The sequence below is a fragment of the Lissotriton vulgaris genome, chromosome 7, assembly GCF_964263255.1.
Source record: "Lissotriton vulgaris chromosome 7, aLisVul1.2, whole genome shotgun sequence".
Taxonomy (NCBI): domain Eukaryota; kingdom Metazoa; phylum Chordata; class Amphibia; order Caudata; family Salamandridae; genus Lissotriton; species Lissotriton vulgaris.
The window spans coordinates 90,854,285-90,870,963 of NC_141695.1; the positions used below are offsets into that span (position 1 = coordinate 90,854,285).

The window sequence follows — 16,679 nt, forward strand, 5'->3', positions numbered from 1 at the left end:
ATAAGTACATCAGATCATACATGTATTGAAGGTGATGAATCTAGTGGCTAGGTAATGGTGCAAGCCAAGCACTTTGCCCATACACCCAGTGAAACCCCTTTCAGAATAGTTGTGGATCATAACACATCTGCCTCTGTTACTCATTGATGTACATTGAGGGCATGAATTAAAAGCAATACTCAACTCTGAAAGATCTAGGGTTTGGTTCATGTAGTTCATCGCTTGGAAGAGTTACAGCCAGAATAGGTCATTGGAAAATCCCAGCAACCTCCATGTGCCCTGACTACTGTGACAATTTCATCAACCATATTGACCATAGCCACTTCCATTCTTAATAGTACTTTGATTTGCATTGGTGCTACACAAAAACTATAATAATGTAAAGTAACATAAAATTCATATCAATAATAATATTCATAAAACGTTGGGATTGTTTTAAAGTAAGGTATAAAAGTATTCTAGAAGCTTTAATAAATTGTGTTTTTTTTTGTTTAAGAGTGCCTTACGAATATTAAATAGTTGGGAATATATTTGAGAAATTCTTAAAGTCTTTTGTTCTAAATAGTGCAGGCCATGCTCCTTCCTGTGAATGCCAGAGAATAACCTCTAATAAAAACAATAACATAAAACCCAAAGTAGATAAAACCTGCACCCAAATTTCCAGAGCACAGTGTGAATAATGGCACCACAGTTGCAGCATTCGACCATTATTACATTTTCACCTTTAGTCCTTGTACTGTGACTACTGATATCATGTACCACACACTTCCTGACAACTGAAACAGTTGTAAAGGTTACACACATACATCCAGTAGACAATGAAACACTCAAAACTTGTAGCTTGAATGTAGTGATCTGGAATAATCCTATAATCCTCTTCTGGGCAGGATCTCATATAATCCTCTGCTGGACCTCTTCCAATTTGGCTATCTTGAATCTCTTTGAGTCCTATAAGTAGTGGGTGATCTGTCTTCATCCTTAGTGGAAGGAGCTCAGTTCCTCCTGCTGCTGGCTACAAACACTCAGACTGTGCCAGGCACTCAACCGAGATGATGCTCCTAACTTTTTCTGTGCTGCTGGCCCTGGCAACTGCCCATGTGTTACCTGAAGGTAAGTTCTTAGATTCAGTGTAGTCTGTCACACAATCTGCATAGCCTTAGTGGGTTCATCTGAACTCAATAGTTCTTGTACTATCCTTGGAATATTTTTGCAGACTACTGGGGAGCCTCTCTTCATTTAGGAATTGTGTTCCATGAAGCACTCTTTAGCATACTTATCTGTGCATCAGCATCACTTAGAGTAGATAGTAACTGTAGGAAGCAAACTCTGGTCACTATATTCAAGCCTATGAGCTGCATGCTCCCTTTATTTAAATTGATCTTTAGTAAATGCTTTCTAAAGTCAGGTGGAAGGGGCCTGGGAAGGTTTGCTTTGTTTTAGCTTTCAGAAAAATAAACAACATTGGCAAATCAATAGTTTGTGCTCTGTATTCCTGCTTTGCATAAATGCTTCCAGGAAGAGCAGTGGGATATAATTGGGCAAAAGTGTATTGAACGATGAAGAGCAGGGAGATGCTACAGGCGGATAATAACCAATGTGTCCGGATACCACTGTCAGTATTAGAACCAAGCCCAAAAACAAACAGCTGAAACAGAAATCAGTAGAGTCCCAGCAATGGCAATCACTGGCATATCTGACACAACTTAGATGGAGAGTTTTAACCTCCACACCTCTTCAGAGAACCTCACAGGCTAAACTGTGATGTAATTAATATTCACATGGGTGGGGCTAGGTTGGAAGAAAAGTTGAAAGATCTGCAACAAGAAGAATCTACCAAGAACCTAAATCAAGCTGATGCGAATGGATTTTATAACGTTGTGACATTAAAAAAACTATTAACATGACATGGCATGTGTTCTATAGGTAAGGGTCCTTTGTACATTCTTCTGTAGAGTAATGTCCTGGAAGATTGGAAATTATTATAAAATACAGAATATAAACACCATTAAACCACACAAAGATTATTGCAAAACAGGCTTTTTATCATGACTATTCAATCCTCACTTGCTTTGTGAGTATTCCTACGGAGAACAAGTTTGTGTCATGTTTGGAAGCCTCTACATATTCTTTTTCTGTTGGGTGTTGTGGTGAAATCTTTGACACAGGCAAGGGTTACTAATATATATCTACACATATGTACGCAGTTATATGTGAGCCAGAGTTTCCATAGGAGGAGTGTTTTTTATGCACAAACGTTTGGTGGAGTTTGACGAATCATTACAAAACTGTCCCAAAAAAAGTGAATCCACAATCACCACTTGGACATTTTCGGAGTTATCCCTCCTCAGTGGGGGATGAGAGAAACAGGGGTCCAAAACTCTTTCTTGCCCATGACATTTCCAAAGGGACAAGTGAACAGTGATACAGAGGAAAAGGTTGCTCACCAGAATGACAGCAGATTTAGGAGAAAGCTAGTTTTTTACTCAGAAAGTGTACTTTAAATAATTCGGTGTAAATCTGTTCAGCCATTCTGGAATATTTAATGTTTAACAATTAGTGCTATCCGTTGTCCCAGGACTCCATTGGGAACAAACGATCCACAAATTAGGCTGGTCCCTTTGGCTACCCTTGGGACTGGCAGATATCACTAGCTGGCCACAATGAAGAAAAATGTTGCGGCTACCATTATGGACTCAGGTACTTTCCCGTCCATGTCGGGTTGGGTGCAGGGCTTGGCCACATTAAAAAGTAATCAAAATCCCTAAAACAAAAACAAAGGTTAAAGTGGAATTGTAAGTAATGTAGTGAGATTTTAACTAATATAGAAAAAACATAGAAATTCACTAAAAATGATGAACGTTAAAGTGGAGTTTACATAGGCGTTGTAATAATAAAAAAAAACTGGTTTAAAATAAAAAATAAAACACTGACCCATAATTGACATAAATATATTTTGCCCCACCACAGATTTCAGTTTTTGCCAGTAGAGGAATATGTGAGTTCATAAGCAGTACATCATAGCGGTGAAAGTTATACTTAACCAAATGGTAAAGTTTTAAAGTGCTGTTATAGTTAGGTATGGTAATAAGATCTTAGCTTACGTTAAACAAACTCTTGAAATTTACTAATACAGGCAAATGTTAAAGCATCATTTTAGTTATATGATGAATTGAGTTAAAAAACAGGGCTTAAAACCAAACAAACACCGACATTCGGTATCTCAGTGGGCCTAAAACTTGCTTCCCGCCATGCACTGCTTATGCCCTCACATATTACATTATTCACAACATGTTAAATTACATCATTGATGACATCACTTGTGACATCTTAAATTACATTATTGTTAACATTTGAAGCGGTTTGGTTCTGCCAAATACAGGGTACCGCATGGCTCTTCTTTGAGCCCTTCACTTTTCAAAGTGTACGTTGCACCTCTTGCTGACCTGGTCCGCAGTTGGGATTTCCAGATATGCTCATAAGCCAATGACACTCTATTGTGCACACTGTACAAAAACGTTGTGGCTTAAATCAAAATATGAGAGAGAAACTAAAGCTTGTTTTTTTAATACAATATTTACCTGTGGATATCGGTGCACGTGCTGACATTAAGAGTTGTCATTTGCTATCAACGATTTCTATATAAAGTTAATAGATACTGATATTTATTTTCAGAAGTTCAGTGAAAAATTTATAATGTGTGATAAAACTCACAAACGGGTCAAGTTGCAAAAACAATGTAACCGTTATTGTAATAAAGTACACTATTCTGCTCATTTCAAGAATATATGTAACATATTTTTACACACATGCCTTCTCAGTGGCTAAAGTATAGATGTGAAGCAGTTGACATAAACTTCTATATCAGATTAGGCATTTAACAGGTACATCCCATTAAGGTAATTAATGGCACTCTCTTGGAAGGCAATTAAGGTTCAATAAATTACTGACTGTATTGATGTTTATAGAGACATTCTGCTTCTTGCACACTTAAAAATCAGTAAAAAACATATAATCTATACTAAATGTGGGTGATTTTACATATAGCTTCATGTTCTACATGTTGCAAAACGCATTACCCATTAGGCTGCTGCTGCTCTTGGAAAGACGTATTTTACTCAGAATATTAGACTTTATTCTCACATGGCTGAGGAAGACAGAGTGAAATATGCTCTCATTCATGCTTCCTTTGCAATTTTTATAATTTAGTTGTGCTTTGGTGACAACTGATTATATGTCCTTTTCAGAGAGATCTGAGGTCTAGGTACAGGTTTGAGGATGCTTGTTGACTGATACAGAGACACATGGGTAGGCACATACTCCGTAAACTCCTCATCTGATCTTCATCAAACCCTGCCTCTGATACCACTAGGTGTCAGTGGTTATGTCTCTGCATTTGGCAAGGATAAGCATGCTGTTAAACTCATAGATATTAATGAAAGGTAACCAGTAGGTATAACCATACATTTCTATGGCATCACTTTTAGTAAAAAGGTCTGCTGTTGTTAGCCTCCTGTCATCCACTTTCCCCTATCCATCATTTGTGTGCCTCTTCAGAGCTATCAATGTTGTTTTTGCTCTTACCTCTCTGAACCTATTCATAAACTTCATTACCAGTGATACACTCTAACCCTCCTACTGCATAGAATGGCATAATCAAGTTGGAAGCTTTGCTTGCAAATATTATCTCATGGTCAATATTTCCCTGTTGCGGCACTACGACACCAAAAACGGCATGACCTACAGAGAGCATAATGCAATGTGCAAGAACTGTCAATTATTCAGCAAGCTATCAACCCAGCAACAAATCAAAGAATGTATTAATTCAGTATTCAATCAATCACTCATCTACGTGTTTCAAAAGAAATATGCAGATGGGGTAAGTGGGGCATATCAGAATTTGAAAAATGTTTAAAGTGTGATGTGAAAGAAGGAGACAATTTGCAGACTTACCCAAACATGTAGCTATAGTCTAGATTAGAGAACACAGAGAAGATGTTCTGACATGTTACGACATTGTTAACCTTAGTAGTTATCTATAAGTACCAAGACAATCTTCTTTGTATTAACCTGCTTTAGGTTACAAAGGTGATGAAGAAAGACCGGGGATGTGTTTGGAGGAATATTTCGACCAGCATCCTAAAGCACTTAAATTGTTTAGACAGCAGATGACAGAATCACATGAATCCTCTGAAGACACCTTTTACCGCAATGGACACTCAAGGAGAACTACACCTCAGAAGAACGGCGGAGCCAAACCTGCCACGAAAGGTGGACACTCCCCTCAACGGAAGCCCAAGCGTTGGCATCTGCTGGACTTCTCCAGGCTTCAGAGCTGCTCTGTGGACATGGACTGCAATGAAATGAGGAAGTGCTGCCAGACCATGTGTGGCAAGAGGTGCATGAAGCCGATGTTTGGTAAGAATTTACTATTTTCTTTTTGTGTCAAGCTCTTTCATCGGCCTCTCTCATTGTCAAGGCTGCATATGTCCCTCTTTATTTGTCTGACTGTAGAAGGGTGTTGTAAAAAATTTGATCTAAGCATTTAGGGGCATATCATCAAGGGCCTGAGTTAAAATTATCGCCGCTTTTGCGTCCGTTTTCGAACAAAAAGCAGCGATCATTTTAACTCCCTATCAGCATGGACACGCTAGCGTGTGAATCCAGGCCTTAGCACACATAAACTTATCGCCTTGCCTCGCTTCGCTAATGAGATGCGAGGTAGCCGTTCCCTAGTAAAATACAGCGATTCTCATCACTAACAGAGGTTCTGCCTATCAGCAAGGCAATTGCTAACCGGCTTAGCGACATTAAAACTAGAGCTACCCCGCAGTATCGGAGGTTTCTTACGCCTTCTATTTTCCCGACTTGGATATGTTCATAATGGGAGGTGGATCATTATATTGAGTCCACATCTCCCTATCAGCAATGTTTATTTCTTACTCTTTTATTTATCATAGGTATTCCTCCGTTATTGCCCCTTATCGCCGATATTGCCTGCATTTCTATTGCCTCGGCGATGCATGTTGCTGATAGTGCGCTCACCGGGCGATAGAATCCGGCGCTAGGCGGCATTACGATTTCACACACTACAGGTGGCCAGCGATAATTTTAGCTGGCCGTTTATTATATTCTCCTGAGTTGGGAGGGGATTGTGTCCAATGGTGCTATGACTAAGGAACCCAAAGCCAGGATCCCTACACACACAATCAGCTATATCCCAGGTAATCCAATGTGCCTCTTTTTAGATAGAGCTTAGAGCACAGAATAGAAGGAACCACAATAACGTACATCTCACATGAAGTCCTATCAATTTTTGGTTCTCAAATGCATCTTCACCAACGTCAGTGAAGGACATAGGCGACTTTGGAGAGTTGGCATGTTCAGGTCTTAAGAGTGCTCACAGTGCTTTCAGATAATTTGTGATGAAAAGCAGTATTATCACTTCCCTTGTACCCTTGACCTCTTTTCATCATATTGCTGTACTTTTGACTCCATTTTGCGTGAGACTTCTATTCATCAGCTTAACTTCACATGGTATGAATGCTCCCTCTTCCCAGTATTTTGCCCTCATTTTGGTCCCTCATACAAACCTCCCATGCAACAATGACCTTTGATCTTGAAGATATAGCACACATTCAATGTTAAAGAGGTTAACCTTGCCCTGAAGGCATTAGGTGGACATGCACTATCCAAACCTAGTCAGGAATAGGATATTTATAGTTATGTCTATTCAACCTACAGATTATATGGTTTACATATTTGGTGAACCAAAGTGTAATATGTAGATGTATCTCCCTTATTTGGCCTCACCGTGAACAAACATCTGTTCACAAATAATATGCAAAAACAAATACAACAGGTATTCAATTGATTAGGTTAAATGTTTTCCTGGCGTTTTGCTTCAGTTTACTTTATCTATGCACACCCTACAGTAGGCTGGGTTCAGCCCTACCTGGGAGCAGCAGAGGGATTGCACTTATTTTTGGCCCTAAGCAGACTCTCTCATTACACAACAATGTCTCCTGGTAGAGGAATTTCTTTTCAGGGAAAATAATGGGTCCAGAAGTGAAGTGATCTGAAATCTGGTGTTGGGAAGGGGGTCAATGGTGAAATAGAGGAAGTTAGAAAATATATGTATATGTATTTGAGCTTATATAGCGCACAGCTACCCGCAGTGGGTTTCCCGGCGCTTGCTTAGGGAACCCGTCCTGGTATTCCCCTGTGAGATAACCCCGGCAGGGTATCCACAAGGTGAAAGCCAGGCATCCCACCGCGAGGGGCCATTGTGGAGATTAAGCAAGCTTTTGCCCAGAGTCACAGAGTGTGAACCCGTGAGTCGAGAAGGCACCGGAGCGAGAATTATCGAGTCCGTGGAATTTTTGAGCCCAAGAGCCACCGAGGCAGGGAATTGAACCCTGGTCCAGGGCCGATCTAAGCTTCCGGGTCTGCCGCCTCTAACTCCTGAGCCACACTTCTCCACATCCATATGCTTTGAGATATATTAGAAAACCCTTGCCATTGGTTTTCCCTTAGCTGAATACTTGAAGGAGGAACACTCATGATACCCGGTGCTAGGCCTGAGATTGAACAACCATCATCATTTGTGAAAAGGAATTTTAGTGATCAGTAGGTTGTGGGTAGAATGTTAATGGAATATATGATGTTACGTAGCATACCGTTACTCAGCAGGTATTTACTTTGAAGGTTTTACTTCGCAAATTCCATTACTACGTATGATTTTAGTGTGCATGCTTTTACTTCACAAATATATACAAATACATTAAAAATGCTTTTAATTTGCAGTTATTTACAACGCGTAAATATACAGGCCTAGATTTACTAAGCCTTTGTGTTGATATCGAGTTGCTTAAATGAGATTTACAAAGCCAGGCACATGCTTTACATTATGTAGTGGTCGGTGTTCCATGGGTGGAGCGTGACTTTCCTGTGCATCCACCAATGGAATATGACTCAATCACAGATTTATAATTAGTAATGGGAGAGGCACTCCTGACAGTATAAGCAGTAAACACCTTTTTTACAAAAGATAAACATCAATTAATCACGCGTGCTGAGAAGGAAGACACACTGTCCAATATGTGCCGATATATGAACATGAAAAGTAATCAAGCGGAAACCGCTTGCCCTCCACGCACTGTTGCGATTTCAACCTAAATCGGTTGGCTTGTTTCAACACATTTTTTTCACAAGACAACTCATAAACATTTTTGTTTGCAGGTATTAAATTTTTACTAGCATTTCAAATTCAAGAAACATGAAAATTCACTTGAATATCAGTGAATACCACAAATTCATAAATTTCAGAAAATGTATATACAAATCAATGTTCTTTTCACATCATGAACAATAAAGTTTCTTGCCCACACTTTTAGCCCTGCCCAATGCATTTCGGGCCTGTTTGGCCCTTCCTCAGGGGCGATACCTGAAATGAAAAGATACAAAACTGGGTCACATAAATGACATCTGGCTCTCCAGATACGAAGTACATAGAATGTCACTATATTTAGTTATAATACATGAATTATCCAATGTCTGTTTATCCTAAAAAAATCATAATATAATCACCAACAGAGTAGACAGAACAATGTAGGGTTGCACACTCACTTGTGTTCGCGAAAGGCGTGTGTGAGAAAAAATGAGACCTCGTAGAACGGGAAAGAGATAAAATTGTGTGCAGTCGGGCCTGAAAAAACAAGCACTCTCATTAAAGAGTTGTGGAGGCAAAAATATAGAAGTAGCAACCAAACATTGGCCAGAGATAACACTTACTGCTGAAAAGCCACGGCGTGATACGGCTATGAGAGCTGGCGGAATCGGCAGAGTCCAAACACACCCATGTGTCTGTTCGCGTCTTTAGAAATGCCTGAATGGAACCTGAAAAAGCGTAACAATCTGACCTCAGTATAAGATGATATATTGGTCTAGTAAGACTTAAACTAACTGGCTCCTACACTTCACTGTTTGACTTACATAAATGCGTAATATCCACCGCTAAATGGCTTACGCCTCCTTGATATGGCAGAATGCGGAAATGGTCACAACTCCCTCTGGCTATCCGAGCATACCGCTGAAACAAAACGTTAGCAGCGAAAATAAGTTCCACTGTGTTCTGTTCTACATACAAGCACTACTACACCCCGTACGATGCTAAAACCTGATGTGATTCTGAAGGGCTTCAGTACGCGAAAAACCTCTATTCTTCTCAACCGGTCGCTGAGTCCGGTGTTTGTCCGGAAACGGGCACCAAGCTAACAGCGGCGACCGGTTGAGAAGAATAGAGGTTTTTCGCGTACTGAAGCCCTTTAGAATCACATCAGGTATTAGCATCGTACGGGGTGTAGTAGTGCTTGTATGTAGAACAGAACACAGTGGAACTTATTTTCGCTGCTAACGTTTTGTTTCAGCGGTATGCTCGGATAGCCAGAGGGAGTTGTGACCATTTCCGCATTCTGCCATATCAAGGAGGCGCAAGCCATTTAGCGGTGGATATTACGCATTTATGTAAGTCAAACAGTGAAGTGTAGGAGCCAGTTAGTTTAAGTCTTACTAGACCAATATATCATCTTATACTGAGGTCAGATTGTTACGCTTTTTCAGGTTCCATTCAGGCATTTCTAAAGACGCGAACAGACACATGGGTGTGTTTGGACTCTGCCGATTCCGCCAGCTCTCATAGCCGTATCACGCCGTGGCTTTTCAGCAGTAAGTGTTATCTCTGGCCAATGTTTGGTTGCTACTTCTATATTTTTGCCTCCACAACTCTTTAATGAGAGTGCTTGTTTTTTCAGGCCCGACTGCACACAATTTTATCTCTTTCCCGTTCTACGAGGTCTCATTTTTTCTCACACACGCCTTTCGCGAACACAAGTGAGTGTGCAACCCTGCATTGTTCTGTCTACTCTGTTGGTGATTATATTATGATTTTTTTAGGATAAACAGACATTGGATAATTCATGTATTATAACTAAATATAGTGACATTCTATGTACTTTGTATCTGGAGAGCCAGATGTCATTTATGTGACCCAGTTTTGTATCTTTTCATTTCAGGTATCGCCCCTGAGGAAGGGCCAAACAGGCCCGAAATGCATTGGGCAGGGCTAAAAGTGTGGGCAAGAAACTTTATTGTTCATGATGTGAAAAGAACATTGATTTGTATATACATTTTCTGAAATTTATGAATTTGTGGTATTCACTGATATTCAAGTGAATTTTCATGTTTCTTGAATTTGAAATGCTAGTAAAAATTTAATACCTGCAAACAAAAATGTTTATGAGTTGTCTTGTGAAAAAAATGTGTTGAAACAAGCCAACCGATTTAGGTTGAAATCGCAACAGTGCGTGGAGGGCAAGCGGTTTCCGCTTGATTACTTTTCATGTTCAATCACAGATTTACCACAGGCAGTAAACCTAGAAAGGTGCTAGTATAGTACACCACCCTGACCATGCTGTAACAAGGACAAATATGTTTATTTCTCCTCGTTCTTTCTTCTTTGTAAATGTGGTGCATTCTGCTGTAAACTTACAATGAGAAAAACACCTATTAGGATTGTCTTTGTATATCCCTTCCTGCTGCTCAAAAACAATCCTACCCACAGTGCAGGCACATTGCCCCACTGTGCAAGTGTGCCTTCCGTTGGCGCTAAACAGCCACAAGTGCGCCAAAGGACTGAACTGTGCCCTATCTCTCAACATATAGCGCAGTTCAGCTCTTTCATTTTTATGCAATGCAACACAAAAACCTCTCCTGCTGTCCTGCATTGATTGAAATCTTAGTACATATTCCCCACAGTCTGAAGAGCCATTGGGAGCACTGACCAAATTGTGCTCACAGCTCCAGTTCACACTTACCCTCTGATTGTTGCAGAAACTGCAAAACAGTAATGTTGGTATAAAAGGGTGTGTTCAAGTCCCACATGCAAACCTCAGCCATCCCAAAAACACCAGGCACAAATGGGATTTGCATTGGTGTATTCATGTCTGTATTCTTTGCACCAGACTCTAAATGACCATCTTCCCAACAGTTCATTTCCCGTATTTTAAATATCCATTTCCCAGCACATTATGTGAACCATTGCATTCACTAGTAACTAGCCTTCTAAACAAACATTAGCAGAGACAAGAGGTTTGGTTTCAATGCAATAATTCATGTCAAATCATTTGTGTATGCCTTTGACTTCATATGCTTGTGCATTACAACCAGATGTATTGCTTTGCCTATTTTGTTTTCAGCAGCTTTATTGCCATGTTTTTTGCACGTGTGTGTTTACAAATAAGTTTGAATGTATGTGTGACTCACACACACTTGCTTACTACAATATATACAAAAACTGTCTGTCCTGAAAAAGAAAGGTTTCTTACTCCCTGTAATATCTATCTCAGTTATTTAGGGCCACATAAACATAGAGGGCCATATTATCAAGCCTGGGTGATAAAATTATCGCCGCTTTATCGGCAGGAAAGTGCCGCTAAAGTGGCAATAATGGGCTTGTTAATAGGCTCTATGGAATTCCAATCGAAGCTCATGTTAGATGTCCTTCACATCTAACATGAGCTTCGATTAGAATTCCACAGAGCCTATTATCAAGCCCTTTATCGCCAATTTAGTGGCAGTTTCCTGCCGATAAAGCAGCGATAATTTTATCGCCTAGGCTTGATAATATGGCCCATAGTTTTAGCTCTTGCAAACCCTCTGATTTTGTATATAATTCGGAAGACGATAAAAACCCTTTTCCAATGTACTAAGTCCATTTAATGATTCAGTAAAAGGTTTTCAATATCTGTAAATAGGTTTAGAAAACCATACAAAATTGATATTTGGAAGGGATGTGTTTTCTAATGCTTATGTCCCATGCTATGTATTTATGTTTTGCAAATGACATCGGATCGCAAAACATTGATATTTTACTTACTTCTTACAAAGGTAATAGAAACACATTTGCAAACAGGAAGGGGTTCACATAGTGAATGTCGACAAAAACATTTGTTTAGAGTAAGTAAAGGTCCCATGGATCACTGCTTACTTTTTTTTTTTTTAAGTTTAGAAAAGTTTTCCTTTTTTTAAATGTATCCTGTTTTTCTATACATAAAACAAGATGCCTTTTAAAATGTTAATGCTTTATTTAAAAGCAATCACAGAGAAGACGCCATCACTGTGATGGCAGCGAGTCATAGTCGGTTACAATTTACGACCTACTTAATAAATATTCATGTGGTAGGTCAAATTGGGACCCACTATGATGCAATATTTTGCAAACTGACATATTAGTGCAAAGGTTGGTTAGGTAAAAATCCACACCAGTCACAAAAATATACTGGTTCCAGGTTGCGACCAGTTTTTTGCTTCCATTGTTTAGTACATCTGCCCCTTACCAAGATGTAAAATATTCTTCCTTGTGTTACTATGCAGCACTTTAGAGAAATTATATATCAATGATATAGACAGCAGAGTGAGGTGAAAGAATAATACTACTCTGGGTGGAGACTAAACACACTCTATATATATTTTTGAAGCATTAGTAGCAATAGTCGATAGCTGTGCTGTCAAGTCGGAACAAGGGCCATATGCATCAACACATTTTCCCATAAACACAGAATGGGCAAAACCCTTTCATTCATATGGCCCTAAATAACGACAGGCAAAATAGTCTTTCTATCTGAAGCCTTCTCTGCTATTTTGAATCGTGCTAAACTGACAGTAACTTAACTCTTTACACAATGCTATTTATCACACCAGAATTGTCAGCACATGGTCTCATATTGTAGGTGTGTCTAAGTGGTCTGATATTGCTCTAAGGCCACAAATATGTCCCAGTAAAAAGAAAATGAATTAACCTCTTCCGTGCGGCCCCGATTCCCCCCCGGTGCTGAGCCCTAATGAAAACGGGCGTAGTCATGACGGAACCGTTCCGTCATAGGCACAGCTCGACCGATGCTCATGACGGAACCGTTCCGTCATGAGCATGGAAGGGGTTACCAAATACTCTGTGGGCTTGTGTGATGCTGCCTCACAGATATTTGAGTTGCTGCGGTAAACTCTAAGAGGACACACTACCGTGATCTTTTGACTGGAGCTGTATGATGTTTGAAGGAGGACCCTGGGTCAAAAACATTCACTCTGAGCTTTCGAAGTACAGGGTCATCTACCACATATGAGTTACATGGCATATTAGAGGTAGGAGATTGCAGAAGAGATTGTTGATAGAAATAAGCGATCTTTTCAGATCATGACCATGCTTGTTGCTGTCTGGGTGACCCAGGTACACATTCTAATAATATGGAGGGTGGACTGACGTTATGGCACTTAGGGAAATTGCTCAGGAGGCTAAGAACCATTTGTTTTTATGAGCTGCCCATTTAACCATGAAAACAAAAATCACACAGATGATGAACAGAATGCAAAAAAAATCAAAACTCTCACCCCCAGTCAAGAGATATAGGTTAAATCCATTGTTCTTCTGCTCACCGTGCCACCCACGTTTAGACCCAGTCATATGCTAATCAGTCTTGACCCTGCTTCTCATGGGAACAGTCAAGCCTGAATTGCCAAGCCAAGTTCTTCCTGGACGGCAAACAAGCATCCTAGGACCGGTTTCCGGGTTTAATCCCTCATCAGCCAGGCTATCTTGAATACGGTGGCACAGAGAGCCCTGGAACCACGTTGAGGCATACCCTGCGCACTTAGGCGAGAAAACAAAAGACACACAAATGATGGACGACATGCAGAACATATGAAAACATTAACCCCCATACAAGAGATCGGGGTTAAATCTATTGTTCTTTTGCTCACCATGCAACCCCAGTTTGGGGAACAGGGTCAAGCCTGATTTGCGTATGGCTGGGTCTAAACTGTAATGGAATGGCATGCAAAAAAATTATGGGTTTAACTCAGATCTATGACTGGGGTGAATGTTTGATTAATTCAGCATGCCATACATCATCTATTCTTTTTGCATTCAACCATGAAAGCACCCTTGGTGAGTTGGCACACAATATTCCTGTAACCACAGGCATGCTTTAGTCCTGTAGAGAACAAATGCACATAATTACTGCACCTGACCCTGATCTATTGCAATTGAGTTCCCTTCCAGAACTGCTGAATTGCCCATGAAAACTACAGCTTTTACAGAACATAGGAAATGTGTGTAGTAATATTACTTTCTTGACCTAATTTTCAACACAAGCATTGTCAATGCCAATCCGTCGCATTTACCTGTATGTGCAAACAAGACCTGTTGGGCATTGCCAATGCTTCTCTACAGTGGTCTTCAATGTCTGTAAAGATGAGGTTTTATCTTCCACATTTCAGTCGCAGTTTGTCTCATCACAATAAGCTAGCACTGAGATACAGCAAGCTATCGTTTAAAGGGGCTCTGTATTCATAGGCGCATTGCTGCACCTGGAGCAAGACCAATAACAAATCTATCAATGATGAAACCAAAATGCTCCTGAGGCAGGTCAAGCACAGAAAGGGAGGAAAGCCACAAATAAGAGTAATTCAAATGGGATTCACAGAATAGCCATCGAATCTTGAGGAAGGATTGTTTTTGTGATGTATTGAATGCAATGCTGTCTGCACTAAGAGAGCAAACAGAACTGGAATAGATTCTACTAAAGCTGCCTCCAGGATGTCTGTCCAACCGGCTAGGGTTGTTTATTCAGTGCATCATGGGAATGATTTTAGAATATTTTTTGCCTTGTATTTGGCTCCCAATAATATCATGTAAATGTGTGTATTTGTGATCTTAGCCGAGGATCTATACAGCTCTCTGTAAAGATGAAGTATTTGCACAGAATTGATTGATTGTTGTAAGTATCCCTTTGGGAAGCTAAAACAAACAGCAGCACTGAAACACCCAACTACAGCACTAATACAAAACACAGACTTACAACTATAATAACTGGGATAACACCATCTTGTGAGGCAGAATCCATGTAGACCTGCAAACTAAACAACATAGGGTATTAGTGCAAATAGGCCATTTTAGTGGATTGACTGAAAAATATTGTCAATGCTATAATTTGATATAGTTTTATTGAGCACTCATAGTATTGCTGTGTTGGGGTGAGTAGACTGAAATGTAGTTATTTATGTGATTGAACTTGCTGAATTGCTGGGTATGTTACAGACAACAGGTGCCTCAATGAGGGAATCTACAAGCAGGGGCAATTGGAGCATGCAACCAAGCACCAGAGTACAGGACTGGATAGCTTCATAAAAGGTGACACACATAAATCATATCCGGTTGATTGATTGGATCTATTTCTTTCTTTCAGAAGACCCCACATTGATGGAAAAATCCGAGGGTCGAGCGTTTGACAAGGGTGATAATGAAGGTAAAGGGGCATCAACACACAAAAAGAAATATGAAGAAGAGAAACCAGAGCAAAAGGAGGAATATGCAGTAAATAAACCACCACAAAAAGAGGAAGATGCAGAAGAAGAACCACCACAAAAAGAGGAAGATACAGTAAATAAACCACCACCAAAAGAGGAAGATGCAGTAGAAGGACCACCACCAAAAGAGGAAGATGCAGTAAATAATCCACCACCAAAAGAGGAAGATGCAGTAGAAGGACCACCACCAAAAGAGGAAGATGCAGTAAATAAACCACCACCAAAAGAGGAAGATGCAGTAGAAGGACCATCACCAAAAGAGGAAGATGCAGTAAATAAACCACCACCAAAAGCGGAAGATGCAGTAGAAGACCCACCACCAAAAGAGGAAGATGCAGTAGAAGAACCACCACTAAAAGAGGAAGATGCAGTAAATAAACCACCACCAAAAGAGGAAGATGCAGTAGAAGGACCACCACCAATAGAGGAAGATGCAGTAAATAATCCACCACCAAAAGAGGAAGATGCAGTAGAAGGACCATCACCAGATCAGCAATAAGCAATTCATCCACACCACAAGAGTATTATGTAGTAGAAGTATCATCACTAAATCAAGAATATGTAGAAATGCAACCAGCATCAACAGAGGAACCAAATGGTGTTAGCAACCCAATTGGTGGTGAATAGCCCAAGAAACAAGTTGCTGAAGAAGGAGTGGAAAGGAATAGAAGAGGAATTAGAAGGGGTTGAAGGGGTGAGAAAGAAGAGGTGGTAGTGAGATAACTTGGTAATGAAGAAAAAAGGTGGCTGTGAAAGAAACAGGGTAACGTAAAAAATTTAGGAAAAGGGCACATGGCTGGGTCAGGCAGTGACCTCATAAGAGCATTTCTCTAATATTCATGAAGTTGATATCCTTATATTATTATTAGTTATGTCACAGGGTGGAGCAAAATAAACATCATATTTTGAAACCATGATTCATAATTATCTGTGCATTTTTGGGCATATAATTTGTCTTCTGAATAATTGATTGTCCCCTATTGGCTTAATGAATTGAGAAAAAACTGATAGAGATAATTACTAAATGCAGACATTTATTTAATTGAAAATCGAAACACGTTTAAAATGTTATGAGTGGTATGAAAGGAAAGGAGTATCTGCAAAATTAAGTGAAGAAGAAGCAAGGACAAACTTTACACACAAGTATTGGCCAAGACAATAGGTTGGGTGTTGGCTGTTTCCTTTGGGTTTTGCTAATATCTATTTTATTTGTCAAATAGTTTTGTATGAAGACACACATTGCATGAAAAGAAGCATTTTCT

The 16,679-nt window shown here is 39.9% G+C and overlaps 1 protein-coding gene across 1 annotated transcript; it reads left to right on the forward strand.

Annotated features, from left to right (window-relative positions):
* The first annotated feature begins 1,049 nt into the window (after positions 1 to 1,049).
* LOC147700872 (uncharacterized) lies at positions 1,050 to 15,916 on the forward strand. Its single transcript, XM_086929260.1, has 3 exons — positions 1,050 to 1,110; positions 5,077 to 5,415; positions 15,297 to 15,916. Exons 1-3 carry the CDS (start codon positions 1,050 to 1,052, stop codon positions 15,914 to 15,916), a joined length of 1,020 nt encoding a protein of 339 aa, XP_086785386.1.
* Positions 15,917 to 16,679: the final 763 nt, after the last annotated feature.